Source organism: Heteronotia binoei, chromosome 10 (assembly GCF_032191835.1).
Source record: "Heteronotia binoei isolate CCM8104 ecotype False Entrance Well chromosome 10, APGP_CSIRO_Hbin_v1, whole genome shotgun sequence".
Lineage (NCBI taxonomy): Eukaryota > Metazoa > Chordata > Lepidosauria > Squamata > Gekkonidae > Heteronotia > Heteronotia binoei.
Genome location: NC_083232.1, coordinates 14,656,494 through 14,672,430, shown reverse-complemented (window position 1 = coordinate 14,672,430; position 15,937 = coordinate 14,656,494). Strand labels below are relative to the sequence as shown.

The 15,937-nt window shown below is 47.0% G+C and overlaps 1 protein-coding gene across 1 annotated transcript in view; it reads right to left on the bottom strand.

The window, feature by feature from the left end:
* LOC132578151 (sodium channel protein type 5 subunit alpha-like) overlaps positions 1 to 15,937 on the bottom strand; it is a 431,998-nt gene that overhangs the window by 70,920 nt on the left and 345,141 nt on the right. Inside the window, 1 exon segment of the mRNA XM_060248007.1 lies at positions 10,267 to 10,440. Coding sequence (XP_060103990.1) covers positions 10,267 to 10,440 — 174 coding nt within the window.

The following is a 15,937-nucleotide window of genomic DNA, read 5'->3' as shown; positions in this document are numbered from 1 at the left end:
CCAAACAACAGACACCCTGTGAGGTGAGTGGGGCTGAGAGGGCTCTCACAGCAGCTGCCCTTTCAAGGACAACCTCTGCCAGAGCTATGGCTGACCCAAGGCCATGCTAGCAGGTGCAAGTGGAGGAGTGGGGACTCAAACCTGGTTCTTCCAGATAAGAGTCCACACACTTAACCACTACACCAAACTGGCTCTCACCAAACTGATAGATGATTCCTGTTCCATAAGAGTGCTTCCAGATGCAGTGCATTGAAAAAGAGTGGCACTCTAGACTGGCCAAATCCCTGAAATGAAACACACCCAGGAAGCAAACTTCCTTGAGAATTGGTGTTAGGCTACCTGGAGTAGCAGGATCGCATGATTGCCACTACTATTGTCACACCCAAACAGGAGCAGTGACTCTAAACATGCTCAATAGGAATGCCAGAGTGTGCATTCAATAAAGTGGCACAGTCAAGGACATGTGCAGCCAGTGAAAGGGGAAAACAGGTCGCCCCTGCAGCTATTTCCACCGGCAAAAACAGCACTGGAGAGAAACCTCTACTCCCATGTCAGGGTCAGAGTGCTCCACAACTTGATGGTGCAATGATACAAATTTAAGGTAATCTATGCATCTCTTCAATGCTACAAGTTGGGATGGGCACCTGTGTCCTGTGTCACAAGTAACATTTCGACTGGATCTTAATGTGCCGATTTTCAAACACCATGTTGGCTTCTTTTCCACACTGTCTTTTCACATGCACATGTACGAAATTGTTAGGTGTCCACCTATCATAAAACGGATTGCGTGAAGAGGCCTTCAGGCCATGAAGTTACTTTTGCTTCTTAATAACGATTTGTCCCTAACCCGTGTATTGGAAACGAAATCAGGAATTGACTCGGCAATCAACTTGGAAACTATCTTTTTGAAAAAGGAATGACAGAAAGAAAGAAAGAAAGAAAGAAAGAAAGAAAGAAAGAAAGAAAGAAAGAAAGAAAGAAAGAAAGAAAGAAAGGAAGGAAGGAAGGAAGGAAGGAAGGAAGGAAGGAAGGAAGGAAGGAAGGAAGGAAGGAAGGAAGGAAGGAAGGAAGGAAGGAAGGAAGGAAGGAAGGAAGGAAGGAAGGAAGGAAGGAAGGAAGGAAGGAAGAAAGAAAGAAAGAAAGAAAGAAAGAAAGAAAGAAAGAAAGAAAGAAAGAAAGAAAGAAAGAAAGAAAGAAAGAAAGAAAGAAAGAAAGAAAGAAAGAAGAATGCAATGTAAGGTGAGATGCACGGGGAACTGATGAGGGCAAATAAAACCCACAGCATATGGGAAATTGATATTTATTTGGCCGCTTTCTGAAATCTGGCAAGGATATGCAGAATAATAGAGATAATTTTCAAAGTTAGAATCTGAGACACAGCGAGGGTCTAACATTCCCCCCCTTTCTCAATAGCCTCTTTACAAGCTCGGTTTAAGCACTGTAGAAATGAGAACACTCCCAAGATAGGTCACGTCAGGTAACGCAACTAGCAGAAATCAAGAGAGGGATTTTTGTCCAGTGCTGTCTTGTTTTCTTCTCTCTGTGTTTTGCTGGCTAGCCATTTTCTGGTCTCAGCTGGTCTGCTGCTCTGTGAATAGGGTCTAATTTTGAATTTCTTCTTTTTGGCAAAATGGGCACTTTTTTGTTTATGATGTCTTGGAGTCCATTGTCAGGACTCATCCTTCAGGGATTCCCTACTGGACAAAAATAGCCCGCAGCTGACGTACGATAATAGGACATTGAGTGTCCAGCTTTCCGAGTGAGAATTTGTTGCACTCATCCAAAATGATGGGATGGGTTTTCATGCTTCCACGTGCAGAAATGAAGACCCAACATGGAGCAGGGTAAATAGATAGGGGTAAGGAAGAATGCCCACAAGCACCTGTTTTGAGAAGTGAGTTGGGTTTTCCGGGCCTTTTAATGGGAGGGGTGCTGACTCAGTGGTAGAGCATCTGCTTGGCATGCAGAAGACCCCAGTTCTGATCCCTGGCAGATCTGGCAATAAAACGGTAAAAAGTAGTCGCCTGTGCAAGCACCAGTCATTTCCGACTCTGGGGTGATGTCACATCACGACGTTTTCACAGCAGACTTTTTTACGAGATGGTTTGCCATTGCCTTCCCCAGTCATCTACACTTCACCCCCAGCAAGCTGGGTACTCATTTAACCGACCTCAGAAGGAGGGAAGGCTGAGTCAACCTTGAGCCAGCTACCTGAACCCAGCTTCCACTGGGATCGAACTCAGGCCGTGAGCAGAAAGCTTGGACTGCAGTACTGCAGCTTTACCACTCTGTGCCATGGGGCTCTTATAATCTGGTAATAGGTGATGCAAAAAAACTCATCTGAGACCCTGGAGAGCTGCTACCAGTCAGAGTAGACAATATTGATGGCCCAAGGCAGTTCCAAGTGCTTGTGTGATACCGCAAGTGATTTGTTTGGTGTAGTGGTTAAGTGTGCGGACTCTTATCTGGGAGAACCGGGTTTGATTCCCCACTCCTCCACTTGCACCTGCTAGCATGGCCTTGGGTCAGCCATAGCTCTGGCAGAGGTTGTCCTTGAAAGGGCAGCTGCTGGGAGAGCCCTCTCCAGCCCCACCCACCTCACAGGGTGTCTGTTGTGGGGGAGGAAGGGAAAGGAGATTGTGAGCCGCTCTGAGACTCTTCAGAGTGGAGGACGGGATATAAATCCAATATCATCTTCTTCTTGGCAGAAATTTATGCAGAGTCATGGTATGTGGGGTTTGTGAAGTTTCTACAAGGGGTTGGGATTATCAAGTACTCAACAGAGTAGAATGCCAGCTGAAGGGGGGCCATAACTGTAGCCTGGTTTTGTGAACTTCCTCAGTGCTAATTTAAAAAAAAAAATGCTGAGCAATTATAGCACAGTGGCTTAGAGACCCAACTACAAATTAGGAAGTCCCAACTTCAATGCTCACCTGAGTCAAGAACTCCACCGTGGACTTGTTCCCCACTGAATGAATGAATAGAGGTTTAGTTTGGTGTAGCGGTTAAGTGTGCGGACTCTTATCTGGGAGAACCGGGTTTGATTCCCCACTCCTCCACTTGCACCTGCTGCAATGGCCTTGGGTCAGCCGTAGCTATTGCAGGAGTTGTACTTGAAAGCGCAGCTTCCGTGAGAGCCCTCTCAGCCCCACCCACCTCACAGGGTGTCTGTTGTGGGGGGAGAAGATATAGCAGATTGTAAGCTGCTCTGAGTCTCTGATTCAGGGAGAAGGGTGGGGTATAAATCTGCAATTCTTCTTACAAGATTATGCATGGGATAGAGAAGGTAGAGAAAGAAATACTTTTCTCTCTTTCTCACAATACAAGAACTCATGGTCACTCAATGAAATTGCTGAGCAGTTGGGTTAGAACGGATAAAAAGAAGTACTTCTTCATCCAAAGGGTGATTAACGCATGGAATTCACTGTCACAGGAGATGGTGGTGGTTACAAGCATGGAAGGCTTCAAGAGGAAATTGGACAAACATATAGAGCACAGGTCCATCAGTGGCTAATAGCCACAGGGTATTGATGGAACTCTCTGTCAGTGGCGGTGATGCTCTGCCTTGGTGCTGGGGGCGAGGAACAGTGTGAGGGCTTCTAGTGTCCTGGCCCTACTGATGGACCTCCTGATGGCACCTCTTTTTTGGCCACTGTGTGACACAGAGTGTTGGACTGGATGGGCCCTTGGTCTGATCCAACATGGTTTCTCTTATGTCTAAGGCAGTGATGTTCCATATTCTTGGTGCTTGGGGGGGGGGGGGGCAACAGTGGGAGGGCTTCTGGATTTCTGGCCCTGCTGGTGGACCCCCTGATGGCACCTGTTTTTTGACCACTGTGTGACACAGAGTGTTGGACTGGATGGGCCCTTGGTCTGATCCAACATGGCTTCTCTTATGTCTATGGCAGTGATGTTCCATATTCTTGGTGCTTGGGGAGGCAACAGTGGGAGGGCTTCTGGAGTTCTGGCCCTGCTGGTGGACCCCCCTGATGGCACCTGTTTTTTGGCCGCTGTGTGACACAGAGTGTTGGACTGGATGGGCCTGATCCAACATGGCTTCTCTTATATTCTTATTAACTGACCTACATGACCTACAGAAGTGGTTTGCAGAATATTTGGCAAATGAGCTTGGATTTCCCATGGTTGGTGACGACGAGTAATTATTATCACGGAGGTGTAATAACAAGTCACAGTTTACTGACAGAGACATGATGGATGCAGAAGGCAATTGAAGTTGTTTACAACTGAGAAGCCAGAACAATCCACGTTGACACTAAGCGATGTGATGGGCAATGGATCGTTCTTTGAGAATTGAAGTCCTCTATTTATAGCAGTGGCTGTACTTAACACTCTTTGAGAGCTCTTCTTGTATTCAGAAGCACTTCTTGGCCATTAGCTGATGTCACAAATATGCTAAATCTCCCTGAGGTACCCTTGGGGAAGTCACACAGAGTTGGAAGGGGCCTTATATATGCCATAAAGTCCAACGCCCTACTCCAAGAGTGTCAAACTCATTTGTTATGAGGGCCGGAGCTGATATAAATGAGATCTTGTGGGGCCGGGTCAGGTGTGTCATAGAATGTAATGCCAGAACACGGACAAACACAAAGTTTTTTTTTATAAAAAACTTAGAACATGCTTAAAAGATCAGCACTCTTGCAATAGTTTGTGTATTTAACAGTTTCCGATAACTGACACCTCTTGCTCTGAATTATTGCATCAGAATCTGAAGACAACGTCTGTGTTGTAGCAATCTAGGCTGTTTAGGTGTTGTTCTGGTGAGTATCTGTGAAGTTTTCAAACCTACTTTTTTGACATTCATTACAGAAATCTCAGTGTCAATGCTTTGAGCCTAAGACCCAGGGGAAAACATGAAATGTCTGGGCATTGTGAGGTTTTGTACGTAAGTTGCTTCATGTGCTGGTCATCCAATGGAGAAAATAGAGGCTTTGCTCTGTAGCTTGGTTGCGCAAGCCTGGCAAAGCAAGCTGAGATGCAAAAAGAAGCAATAGAGAGAGAGAAGGAAGCAGATGACACTGAGTTGCTCATGGGCCTGATAGAAGCTCTCTGGGGGCTTGATCTGGCCCTCAGGCCACATGTTTGACACCCCTGCCCTAATCAGTACAGGAAATCCATAGCTTGAGAAGAAATTGGGTTTATATCCTGTCCTGTGCTTTGAATCTCAGAGCAGTCACAATCTCCTTTACCTTCCCCCTACCACAACAGGAGCTGAGAGAACTCTTACAGCAGCTTCCATTTCAAGGACAACTCCTACAAAAGCTATGGCTGACCCAAGGCCATTTCAGCAGCTGCAAGTGGAGGAGTGGGGAATCAAACCCGGTTCTCCCAGATAAGAGTCTGTGCACCTAACCACTACACCAAACTGACTCTCCTTAACCACTACACCAAACTGGAGGTGTCCAGTCCAGCCTCTTCTTGAAGACCCCTGGTCAGTCAAACTGTTCTTTCCACTAGGAAGCTTCTTCTTGTTGGAAATGAAAGGATTTGCAGTCTTTCTTGCCTTAGACTACAAAAGAAGACTACAGGAGAGACAGAGAGATAGGCTAGGACACTAAACATCCTTCCCTTCTCTCTCTCTGATGCAGTCCCTCTGAAGTGTAGATTGCTACTCTCAGGAAAACCTACCTTCCTTCCTTCCTTCCTTCCTTCCTTCCTTCCTTCCTTCCTTCCTTCCTTCCTTCCTCGCTCACAATGCCACCTCTTCTCTACCCTGGCAACATGAGAGCAGGTTGTGTTCCTATTATCTCCATCCATCTTAGCCAGTTAGCCTAGACTGAAATCTGTTGCTACTCTATCTTGTCTAGAATGGAGTTCCTTAAATAAAAGGATTATATTAGTTTGCTATAAAGAGGTTCAGTGTGTACATTTGTTATCTATAGCACACACACACACACACACACTCCAGATGGGCTCTGCTGTGCTATGCGCCTTGCTCACTCTGCTACCCATATAATCCAACACTTCTAATGTTCACCTGATAACTACTCTGTCATAGTTTCAAGTGTGCAACTGTGGTGGTCTGCAGTTGAAGAGAAAGATGACCAAACATGATCCCTAGTGTAAAAACTTTCAAGAGTCAAAGCTCCAGTATCTGACTCTCAAAAGCTTATATCCTGGAAATCTTACTTGGTCTCCAAGGTACTACTGGACTTGGTGGCTCATCTGCTTGATAAGCAGAAGGTCCCAGGTTCAATCCCTGGCATCTCCAACTAAAAAGGGTCCAGGCAAGGAGGCGTGAAAAACCTTTTAGTGCAGGGTCCACTGTAAGCTTCAGGAGGATTGGCTGCTTCAGATGGGTGTGGCCTAATATGCAAAGGAGTTCCTGCTACAAAAAAACCCTGATGTTAATGTTTTTAATTGTTCTAATGTTTTGTGTGCACTGCTTTGGGGACCCTAATTGGGTGGAAAGGAGACACTGAAATTTTTTAATAAATAATTTTAAAAAAAATAAACATGAGCTGCCACGGGGCAGGGGGGGAGATCCCCTTCAGCCACTATTTGTGAGGTGTCTGAGGTGGAAGTGAACCACAGAAACATTGCTAACTTTCGTTCCTTCAGTTCACTCGTGACAGTGAGAACAACAGCAGAGGCAACAAGGAATAGAGCAGGGGTGTCACTCATTTGATATGAGGGCCGGATCTGACATAAATGAAGAAGAAGAAGAAGAAGAAGATATTGGATTTATATCCCGCCCTCCACTCCGAAGAGTCTCAGAGCGGCTCACAATCTCCTTTACCTCCCTCCCTCACAACAGACACCCTGTGAGGTGGGTGGGGCTGAGAGGGCTCTTACAGCAGGTGCCCTTTCAAGGACAACTTCTGCCAGAGCTATGGCTGACCCAAGGCCATGCCAGCAGGTGCAAGTGGAGGAGTGGGGAATCAAACCTGGTACTCCCAGATAAGAGTCCGCACACTTAACCACTACACCAAACTGGCTCTCACACCAAACTGGCTCTTGTCGGGCCGGGCCATGTTGGACAGGGCCATGTGCGTACCTATTTAAGGTTAGGAAGCACAGATAAAAAGCTTTATAAAGGATACAGACAAACACAGTTAAAGGTTTTTTGGAAAAAAACAAAAAACATTAGCACTCATTAGTCTTAGACGTGCTTTCTTTGTATTTCTCCCATGGGATCCAGGAAACTGGGCAAAGAAAGCTCTGGCTCTTTCCTTCCTTCCCCAGGGGACGAGGAGGGGGAGGAGCCTCAGCCAATAGAAGGAGGAGAGGCTTGGTTCAGTAGGTCTGTTTTGTGATTGAGAAAGCCTGGCAAAGCAAGTTCTGCCCCCCCCCTTCCTCTGTCGCTCCTGTGCCACTGAGCAAACCTGGCAAAGCAAGCTGTGATGCAGAAGGAAGCAAGAGAGTGGGAGAAGGAAGCAGATGACAGCCGGTTGCTCGGGAACCTGATAGGAGCCCTCCGGGGGCCTGATTCAGCCCCCGGGTTGCATGTTTGACACCTTTGGAATAGAGGAAAGAATCTAGAGAAGAGCTGGGCAAGCAGCCAGGGGGAAAGTGGAGAACTAAATCAAACGGGAAAGCCAGGAGCACCTGTGCGGAGGACTCAGAATGGACTACCTGTTCCCAGGTCCAAGTAGGCAGCTGCGTTGGTCTGAAGTAGTAGAACAAAATAGGAGTCAAAAAGTTGCCATTGACTCCTACTACCTGTTCCCACTTCAGCATAAATGAAGGAAATAAACACCTCTCTTTTACGAGATGTGTATGTCCCCCGCTCCTTGATATGCCTGAGGATCCCCCAGGTCAGTTCCTCTGGAGAAAAATGGTCGGCTTGGAGAGTGGACTCTATGGCATTACACCCCGCTGAGGTCCCTGCTCTCCCCAGACTTCATCCCCAATCTTCTGGGAGCTTATAAAAAAGAGCCTTGTAAGCTCTTGAAGGATTGGCTACATCGGGGGGGGGGGGTTGGCCTCATATGCAAAGGAGCTCCTGCTAGAATCCCACCCCTGATTAGGCCACACCTCCTAATGTAGCCAATCCTCCAAGAGCTTTGAAAAAAGAGCCTTGTAAGCTCTTGGAGGATTGGCTACATCAAGGGTGTGGCCTAATATGCAAAGGAGCTCCTGCTTGAATTCCACCCCTGGCCCTGGGTAATACTTCAGTGAAGCCCAGGGTCACTCCACAGAGACAGGCAAGGGCCAACCACCTCTGTTCATCTCTTGCTGTGAAAACCCTAAGACAGCTGAGTCACCATAAGAGAGCTGAGACTTGAGGGCACTAGAAGAAGCAGCAGCAGGAACTTGAGGGCACTTTCTACCACAGTCGTTTAAAAAACCCAAATGTGTGTGTAGGCGGCAGGTTTTTGGAAGTGAACTTTATCCTGTGAACAGCCCATAAAGCAGCCAATCACAGAATCGCAAAAGGAACCTCGAGAGTCACTTAACACCGGGCAATCGCAAACGTCGTCAATTATTCCCCCTCCTCAAGCTCATCTCTAAAACCCTCCCCCCACATCCCCGGGGGAAAGATATTTCCTGGCAAATACCATCATCCAAGTTGGGGGAGGGGGAGAGATGCATCCGCCTAGCTTATTTATTTATTAGATTTATACCCCACCCTTCCTGCCAAAATGGGCTCAGGGTGCCTTACAGGCCAAACGGAAGTTAATAAAATAAAAAAATTAAAATTGGCACGATCGCTAAAACATTACTACAACTAGGGCTGCCTAGTTCCTGGGCCGGGTGGGGTTTCCCCCGCCCCAAAGGTTCCCAACCCACTGGCCCGCATTGAGCTGGGGGGGGGATCCTCCCCCGACATTGCCGGTGCAATGACATCACTCACAGTAAAGTCATAGCGCCGGCGACATCGCACGCCAGCCAGTCTAGGAACTCCCAGGAAAACTCTATGGTTCTCCTGGATGCTCTAGCAATTTGGGAGGGAAAACTCTATGGTACAATAGAGTGACATCATAGCTCTGCGCAGGAGGAAACAGTCCTCCACTGGAAGCTTTGGGGGACTTGGCAACCCTAACTACAACTATAATATATTAAGGTGGCGAGCTATGACAGATTTTCTTCATATCTTCTCTAGCATCATCAGTGTTACATCCAAAAGTTCCAGATGGATCCAGGTCCCAGCGTCAGGTGATCAGCTACATTTCTTCATTGAAGCAGTCTCTGATCATAACAATCAAAACCTTGGTGGAAGAACTCAATTTTGCAGGCCCTGTGGAATTGAAGAAGGTCCCCCAGGGCCCTAATATCCTCTGGGAGCACATTCTACCAGTGTGGAGCCACAACTGAAAAGGCCCTGGCCGTAGGACTCTTTCGGGCTGGGGATCGATAAAAGATTTTGAGACCCCAATTGCAGTACTCTCTGGGGAACATGTGGGCAAAGGCTTGGATAATGGTATTTGCATAATGCATCAACTTAAATTTGCATCCTCTGATCTGAGCCCAGAGCTGCTGCTGCTTCTGTCAGTCCTTCTACAGCAGGGGTGGCCAACGGTAGCTCTCCAGATGTTTTTGGCCTACAATTCACATCAGCCCCAGCCAGCACGGCCAATGGCTGGGGCTGATGGGAGTTGTAGGCAAAAAAAAATCTGGAGAGCTACCGTTGGCCACCCCTGTTCTAGAGCAACGTTGCTCTCCCTCGTCATAACAGAAGCCTTTCACATAGCTGAACATTCTCAAAGGAGTTGGTTGCTGCAAATCACTTCAGCCTTACATTTCAGCATGTTGTTAAAGGAGCACGTAGAGTTAAGGCGTACGGTTCAGGGGATATAAAAGGTGATGAGAATTGGGTTCTGCACTCTTCGTTCTATTCTGAAAACAACAGCTGACACCGATGAACTCATCCCAAGCTGCCCCAAGTTGGAGTAAATGTAACCCCAAGGCCCCCAGCCTTTGGAAGTCTGACATGGTGCAATGGGACCAGCTACAAAATGGCTGCCACAGGAGGCGAAGCCAGCTACAAAATGGCTGTCGCAGCTTGCCTACTGTCACACAGTGAATATTCTTGTGCTGTAGAGGCAGCTGCTGTTGAAGCAATGTTTTTAAAAATCTGCACAGGCAATCATATCTTCACCGGCCAATCAGAAACATGGACTCTGCCCACTTTCTAAGAAAGCGGTGGGCACCAGGAAATGTGTCAGTGGAGTCCAAGATACCCTCAGGCACTGGTTGAGGACCCCCCTGGTGTAACCCAAACCACATGAGAAATGTATGATAGCTCAAAACGAAACTTATTCCACCATGTTCTCTAACCCAACATGAAGGAAGAGCCATACTTACGTCGACAATGAGAAAATCAAGCCAGCACCAGGCGTTGGTGAAGTATTTCTTAAACCCGTAAGCTACCCATTTGAGGAGCATCTCCAGGACAAAAATGTAAGTGAAGATACGGTCAGCATATTCCAACATGGTTTTAATGTTCTTCCTCTCTTCAAGGTAGATGTCTTCAAACGCCTGGAAGGAGAAAGCAACCCATTGCAGTGCTACGTACTCCAGAAGGTCCGCTCCCCAAAAATCGAGATGACAGCTCTAGTTATAAATGCCTACACTAGGGCAAAATATTTGTCAATGAAGGAATGTCCCATCCAAACATTGGATTTGCTAAATGTTGCCACAGGGTTGTTCAAAAGATATTGAAAGAGAACGTTAAAGGACATTTGGTGATCTTTGACAACGGTTAATCTTTAAAGAAATGATATATGGATTACAGTTTAAAAAAACATGATTATTGAATTATAACTTTTTTTCTTTTTCTCAATGACTAAGAAGAAACACCATGAAGATGGATTATAACTATTGAGTTTTTCGGAGAAAGATTTTCTAACAGACAGAGTTTATTACCTTATAACAGATTAAATAATAATACGGGGACGTTTGCTAAGGGGGCACGCACTGCTGGGGGGGTCACAAAAGGGGTGGGGTGGAGAAAAGGTTATATATGTGTACTAACATTCAATGACAAATGAAGATACGTTATTACAATATATTACAATACATTGTTTTTTTAAAAAAACCAAAAACCAAAAGATATTGAAAGAGAATTTCACAGTCTTTTCATTCATGCTAACCATTTCTACAAGGAGAACGTAACTGACAGTCCCACCGTTCAAAACAATTGAGTTAGAATACTCACAATGCAACGCTGTGTCTGTGTTATGTGCCACTTAGTCACTTCTGACTTAGAACCATGGAATAACAGAATTGGAAGGGACCTCCAGGCTCATCTATTCCAACCCCCTGTACAACGCTGGGAATCTTACAGTTCCGCAGGGCCTGCAAAACGGCACTCTTCTGCCAGGCATTTACATGAATGGTAACATCTGCGGCGATGGGACTGGCCCATAAGAACACCACCAGCGGTCTGCTTCACTACGCTACGGCAATCTTGAGACCTCTGAGTATAGCTAACCACCAGAATTTAAATCGCTGCCTGAAATTATGATAGTAGCACATGCAAATGTTTTAAATTGTTTTTATGTTTCTATTGTTGCTTATTGTATTGGTCACACTAATGTGTTTGCGTCGACCCTTGGTTTGTGAGCCGCCCTGAGCCTGCCTTCACAATTCACAAATACCTTCCCCTACACACCCCGCGACCCCTGCTCTGTGACCCCAAGATGGCAAAAAAACCTCAAGGATCCATGGCCAAACTGGCCTGGAGAACATTGCTTCCTGGCCCCAAAATGATGATCAGCATTTCCCTGGGCATGTAAAAAAGGGCCACAAGAACGGAGGAAGGGCCATGAGAAATAAGTGAACATATGGTGGCTCACTGAACTAATGACCTCCAAAATGCCATGTTATTAGCCTTGCTCAGGTCTTGCACACTGAAGGACCCATGCAGCTTCCTTGATTGAGTCAAACCAACTCATGTTGGGTCTTCCTCTTTTCCAGCTGTCTTCTATTGCAGGGGAGGCCAATGGTAGCTCTCCAGATGTTTTTTTGCCTACAACTCCCATCAGCCCCAGCCATTGCCCATGCTGGCTGGGGCTGATGGGAGTTGTAGGCAAAAAACATCTGGAGAGCTACCGTTGACCACCCCTGTTCTATTGTTCCTAACATTATTGTCTTTTCCACTGAGTCTTGCATTCCAGCCTATTGATTTCATGGGGTTTAAATGAGCCTATCTATGCACAGAAATACTCTATTGTTAAGGTATTCGCAACCTGATCCACAAAGAGTTTAAGACTGTATGAACAGTTGCTCAGATGGACCATCTAGTATAGGATGCTATTTCCAACAGCACTCAGTTTGGTGCAGTGGTTAAGTGCACGGACTCTTATCTGGGAGAACCGGGTTCGATTCCCCACTCCTCCACTTACAGCTGCTGGAATGACCTTGGGTCAGACATAGCTCTTGAAGGAGTTGTCCTTGAAAGGGCAGTAGCTGTGAGAGCTCTCTCAGCCCCACCCACCTCACAGGGTGTCTGTTGTGGGGGAAGGAGATAAAGGAAGAAGATAGAAGAAGATATTGGATTTATATCCCGCCCTCCACTCCGAAGAATCTCAGAGTGGCTCACAATCTCCTTTCCTTTCCTCCCCCGCAACAGACACCCTGTGAGGTGGGTGGAGCTGAGAGAGCTCTCAAAGCAGCTGCCCTTTCCAGGACATCTCCTACAAGAGCTATGGCTGACCCAAGGCCATTCCAGCAGGTGCAAGTGGAGGAGTGGGGAATCAAACCCGGTTCTCCCAGATAAGAGTCCGCACACTTAACCACTACACCAAACTGGCTCTACACCAAACAGATTGTAAGCTTCTCTGAGACTCTGATTCAGAGAGAAGGGTGGGGTATAAATCTACTGTTTTCTTCTTCTTCACTCAGAATTCAATAACAGGGAGGAAAGGACATGGTTTCCCTATGATGTATGCCTTAAGCAAGTAATAAAAGCTATTCCCTCTGAAGATGGAATAGGTTTTTAGCTACTATGGTCAGGGCCGGCCCTAGACTGTCTGGTACCCTTGGCAAAGCTAACTTCTGGCTCCCCCCACCCCCTGCACTGCTAATGTCACTGAGTCACAAGAGGGACACCTGATTCTGTGTCCCCAGAAGGCCGACACCCTAGGCAGTCACCGATTTTGCCTAGTGGCAGAGCTAACCCTGACTATGGCTAACTACTACTTTTCACTCTCCCGCGAGTTTGTCTAATGAGTCTGAGCCCCACGATAGTGGGGGAGAGCGGGATACAAACGGGATAAACGAGTAAATCATTCTTCTTCAGGGTCGCCAGAGCTCGTGGCCACGATCACAACTTGTGGTTGGATTCCCCATATTTATCCCATAAAGTTCACCTAAACGTCGTGGGTCCTTCTTTGCGGTTCTCTTGGTCAGGGAGTCAGATCTGCACAGCTGGCAATAGGCAGATGAAACAGTCTGTGACATCCTACAGCGATGATGGGAGTTGTTCACCAAGACATGAACACACAAATCTGCCCCATCCTGAGTCTGACCAATGGTCCGTCAAAGTCAATATCGCCGCCTCAGACTGGCTGTGGCTCTTCAGGGTCTCAGAGTAAAGGTCTTTCAAATCAACTATGACCTGTACTTTTGCCTGGAGATGCCAGGGGTTGGATCTGGGCATGCAAAGGACATGCTCTGCCACTGAGCCACAGACTGTCTGTGATACCCCCCCCCTCCCCATCCACTTGGGGCTAAAGAGATTGTTCCAGAAGGTAGCCATATTGGTCTGCAGTAGAACATCTAGACCTGAATCCGGGAGCAACTTAGAAACCAACAAGGCGAGGTCTTACCAGAACAGAGTATAGCGATATCATCACTTCATGTGGGCTGTATCAACAGAAGTATAGCGTCCAGATCACGTGAAGTGATGGTATCGCTTTACTCTGCTCAGGTAAGACCTCACCTGGAGTATTGTGTTCAGTTTTGGGCACCACATTTTAAGACAGATATAGACAAGCTGGAACGGGTCCAGAGGTAGGTAATGAAGATGGTGAGGGGTCCTATGAAGTCCTATGAAGAAAGGTTGAAGGAGCTGGGCATGTTTAGCCTGGAGAGAAGGCAGCTGAGAGGTGATAGGATCACCATCAAGTACTTGAAGGGCTGTCATATAGAGGATGGTGTGGAATTGTTTTCTGTGGCCCCGGAAGGTAGGGCCAGAACCAATGGGTTGAAATTAAATCAAAAGAGTTTCCAGCTCAACATTAGGAAGAACTTCCTGACGGTTAGAGCCTTCCTCAGGAGGTGGTGGGCTCTCCTTTCTCGGAAGTACTAAAACAGAGGCTAGATGGTCATTTGACTGCAATGAAAACCCTGTGAATTTAGGGGGAGGTATTTGTGAGTTTCCTGCATTGTGCAGGGGGTTGGACTAGATGACCCTTGAGTCCCTTCCGACTCTATGATTCTAAGATTTGGGGGAGTATGAGCCTTTGAGAGTCAAAGGTCTCTTTGTCAGATACCTGATACTTGAAAAAGTGACTCTCAAAAGCTCATTCCTCGGATATCTTGTTGATCTTTAAGGTGCTATTGGTCTCAGATCTAGCTGCTCTAGAAGCCAGGAAATCCTAAACACTCTGCAAAATATCAAAGCACTGGGAGAAAAACCAGCTCACAAGCTGGGTTTTTTTTTGAGCGGGGGCATTAGAAGAAGCAGCAGCAGCAGGAACAAATGAGAGCAGACTAGACAGACATCATTATCCGGAAGAAGGAAAGCTGTCCAATTAAGCTGACTAGCACTGAGGAGAGCTGGAGCCAAGGCTGAGTGAAGCCAAGGCCACACTGAAGACAGAGTGGGTTGACATTCATTGAAGGCAGCTTGGTAGAAGTCTCAGAGTCCTCCAAAACATAGGGAACCACTCCAGAAGGCGAGTTCTGGCCCAGTTCCATCACAGTAGGCATAAAAGGCAGCTTCCCAGCCGCATCCAATGTCTTGATCCACCGCCAAAGTTGTCTGAACGGAGAATAAGGATCTCAGCTGTGATACGGCCACGGTGGCACCGGCACTTTTAAGTTTCCCTCTTTAGAGGTGCTAAGAAGTGCTAGCCAGTGTGATAGAGTGGTTACAGTGTCAAACTAGGTTCTGCCATGTAACTTCCCAGCTGACTCTTTGAACAAGTCTCTCTCGTTGTGCATAACCTCATAAGGTTATAGTGAGGCTCAAAGAGGGAGGAACATCTGGACATATGAAGCTGCCTTATACTGAGTCAGACCATCGGTCCACCACAGTCTCTATTGTCCACTCAGGGATTGAACCTCGGACCTTCTGCATGCCAAGCAGATGCTCTGCCACTGAGCTACAGCCCCTCCCCCCAAGAAGAAGACGACGACTGCAGATTTATACCCCACCCTTCTCTCTGAATCAGAGACTCAGAGCGGCTTACAATCTCCTATATCTTCTCCCCCCACAACAGACACCCTGTGAGGTAGGTGGGGCTGAGAGAGCTCTCAGAGAAGCTGCCCTTTCAAGGACAACACTGCGAGAGCTATGGCTGACCCAAGGCCATTCCAGCAGCTGCAAGTAGAGGAGTGGGGAATCAAACCCGGTTCTCCCAGATAAGAGTCCGAACACTTAACCGCTTCGTCAAACCAGGCTGCCTTCAATGAATGTCAACCACGTGCACCTATGAAACTATACAGGGAAGGGGTCTATAGAAGGCTGCGCAGTACCAGATCTTTGAGACTGCTCAGGGTTAATTCCTGGCACTTCTAAAGGAATCAGTGCAGGATTTCCAGGCGGCTGCTTTATCAGCAGCCGCCGAATTGACCGCTTACCGAATGAAAGGTAAAGCAATTTTCACAGTAATGGTCTGTCAGGGAGATAATTATCATGCTTAATATTTATGTAGCCCTTTCCCCAAGAGCCTGGAACAGCTCCCACACCTGATGCCACCCAGCGAAATCATCCCGGAGCTGAGGGGATAGAAGAAGAAGAATTGCAGATTTATACCCCGCCCTTCTCTCTGAATCAGAGACTCAGAGTGGCTTACAATCTCCCATG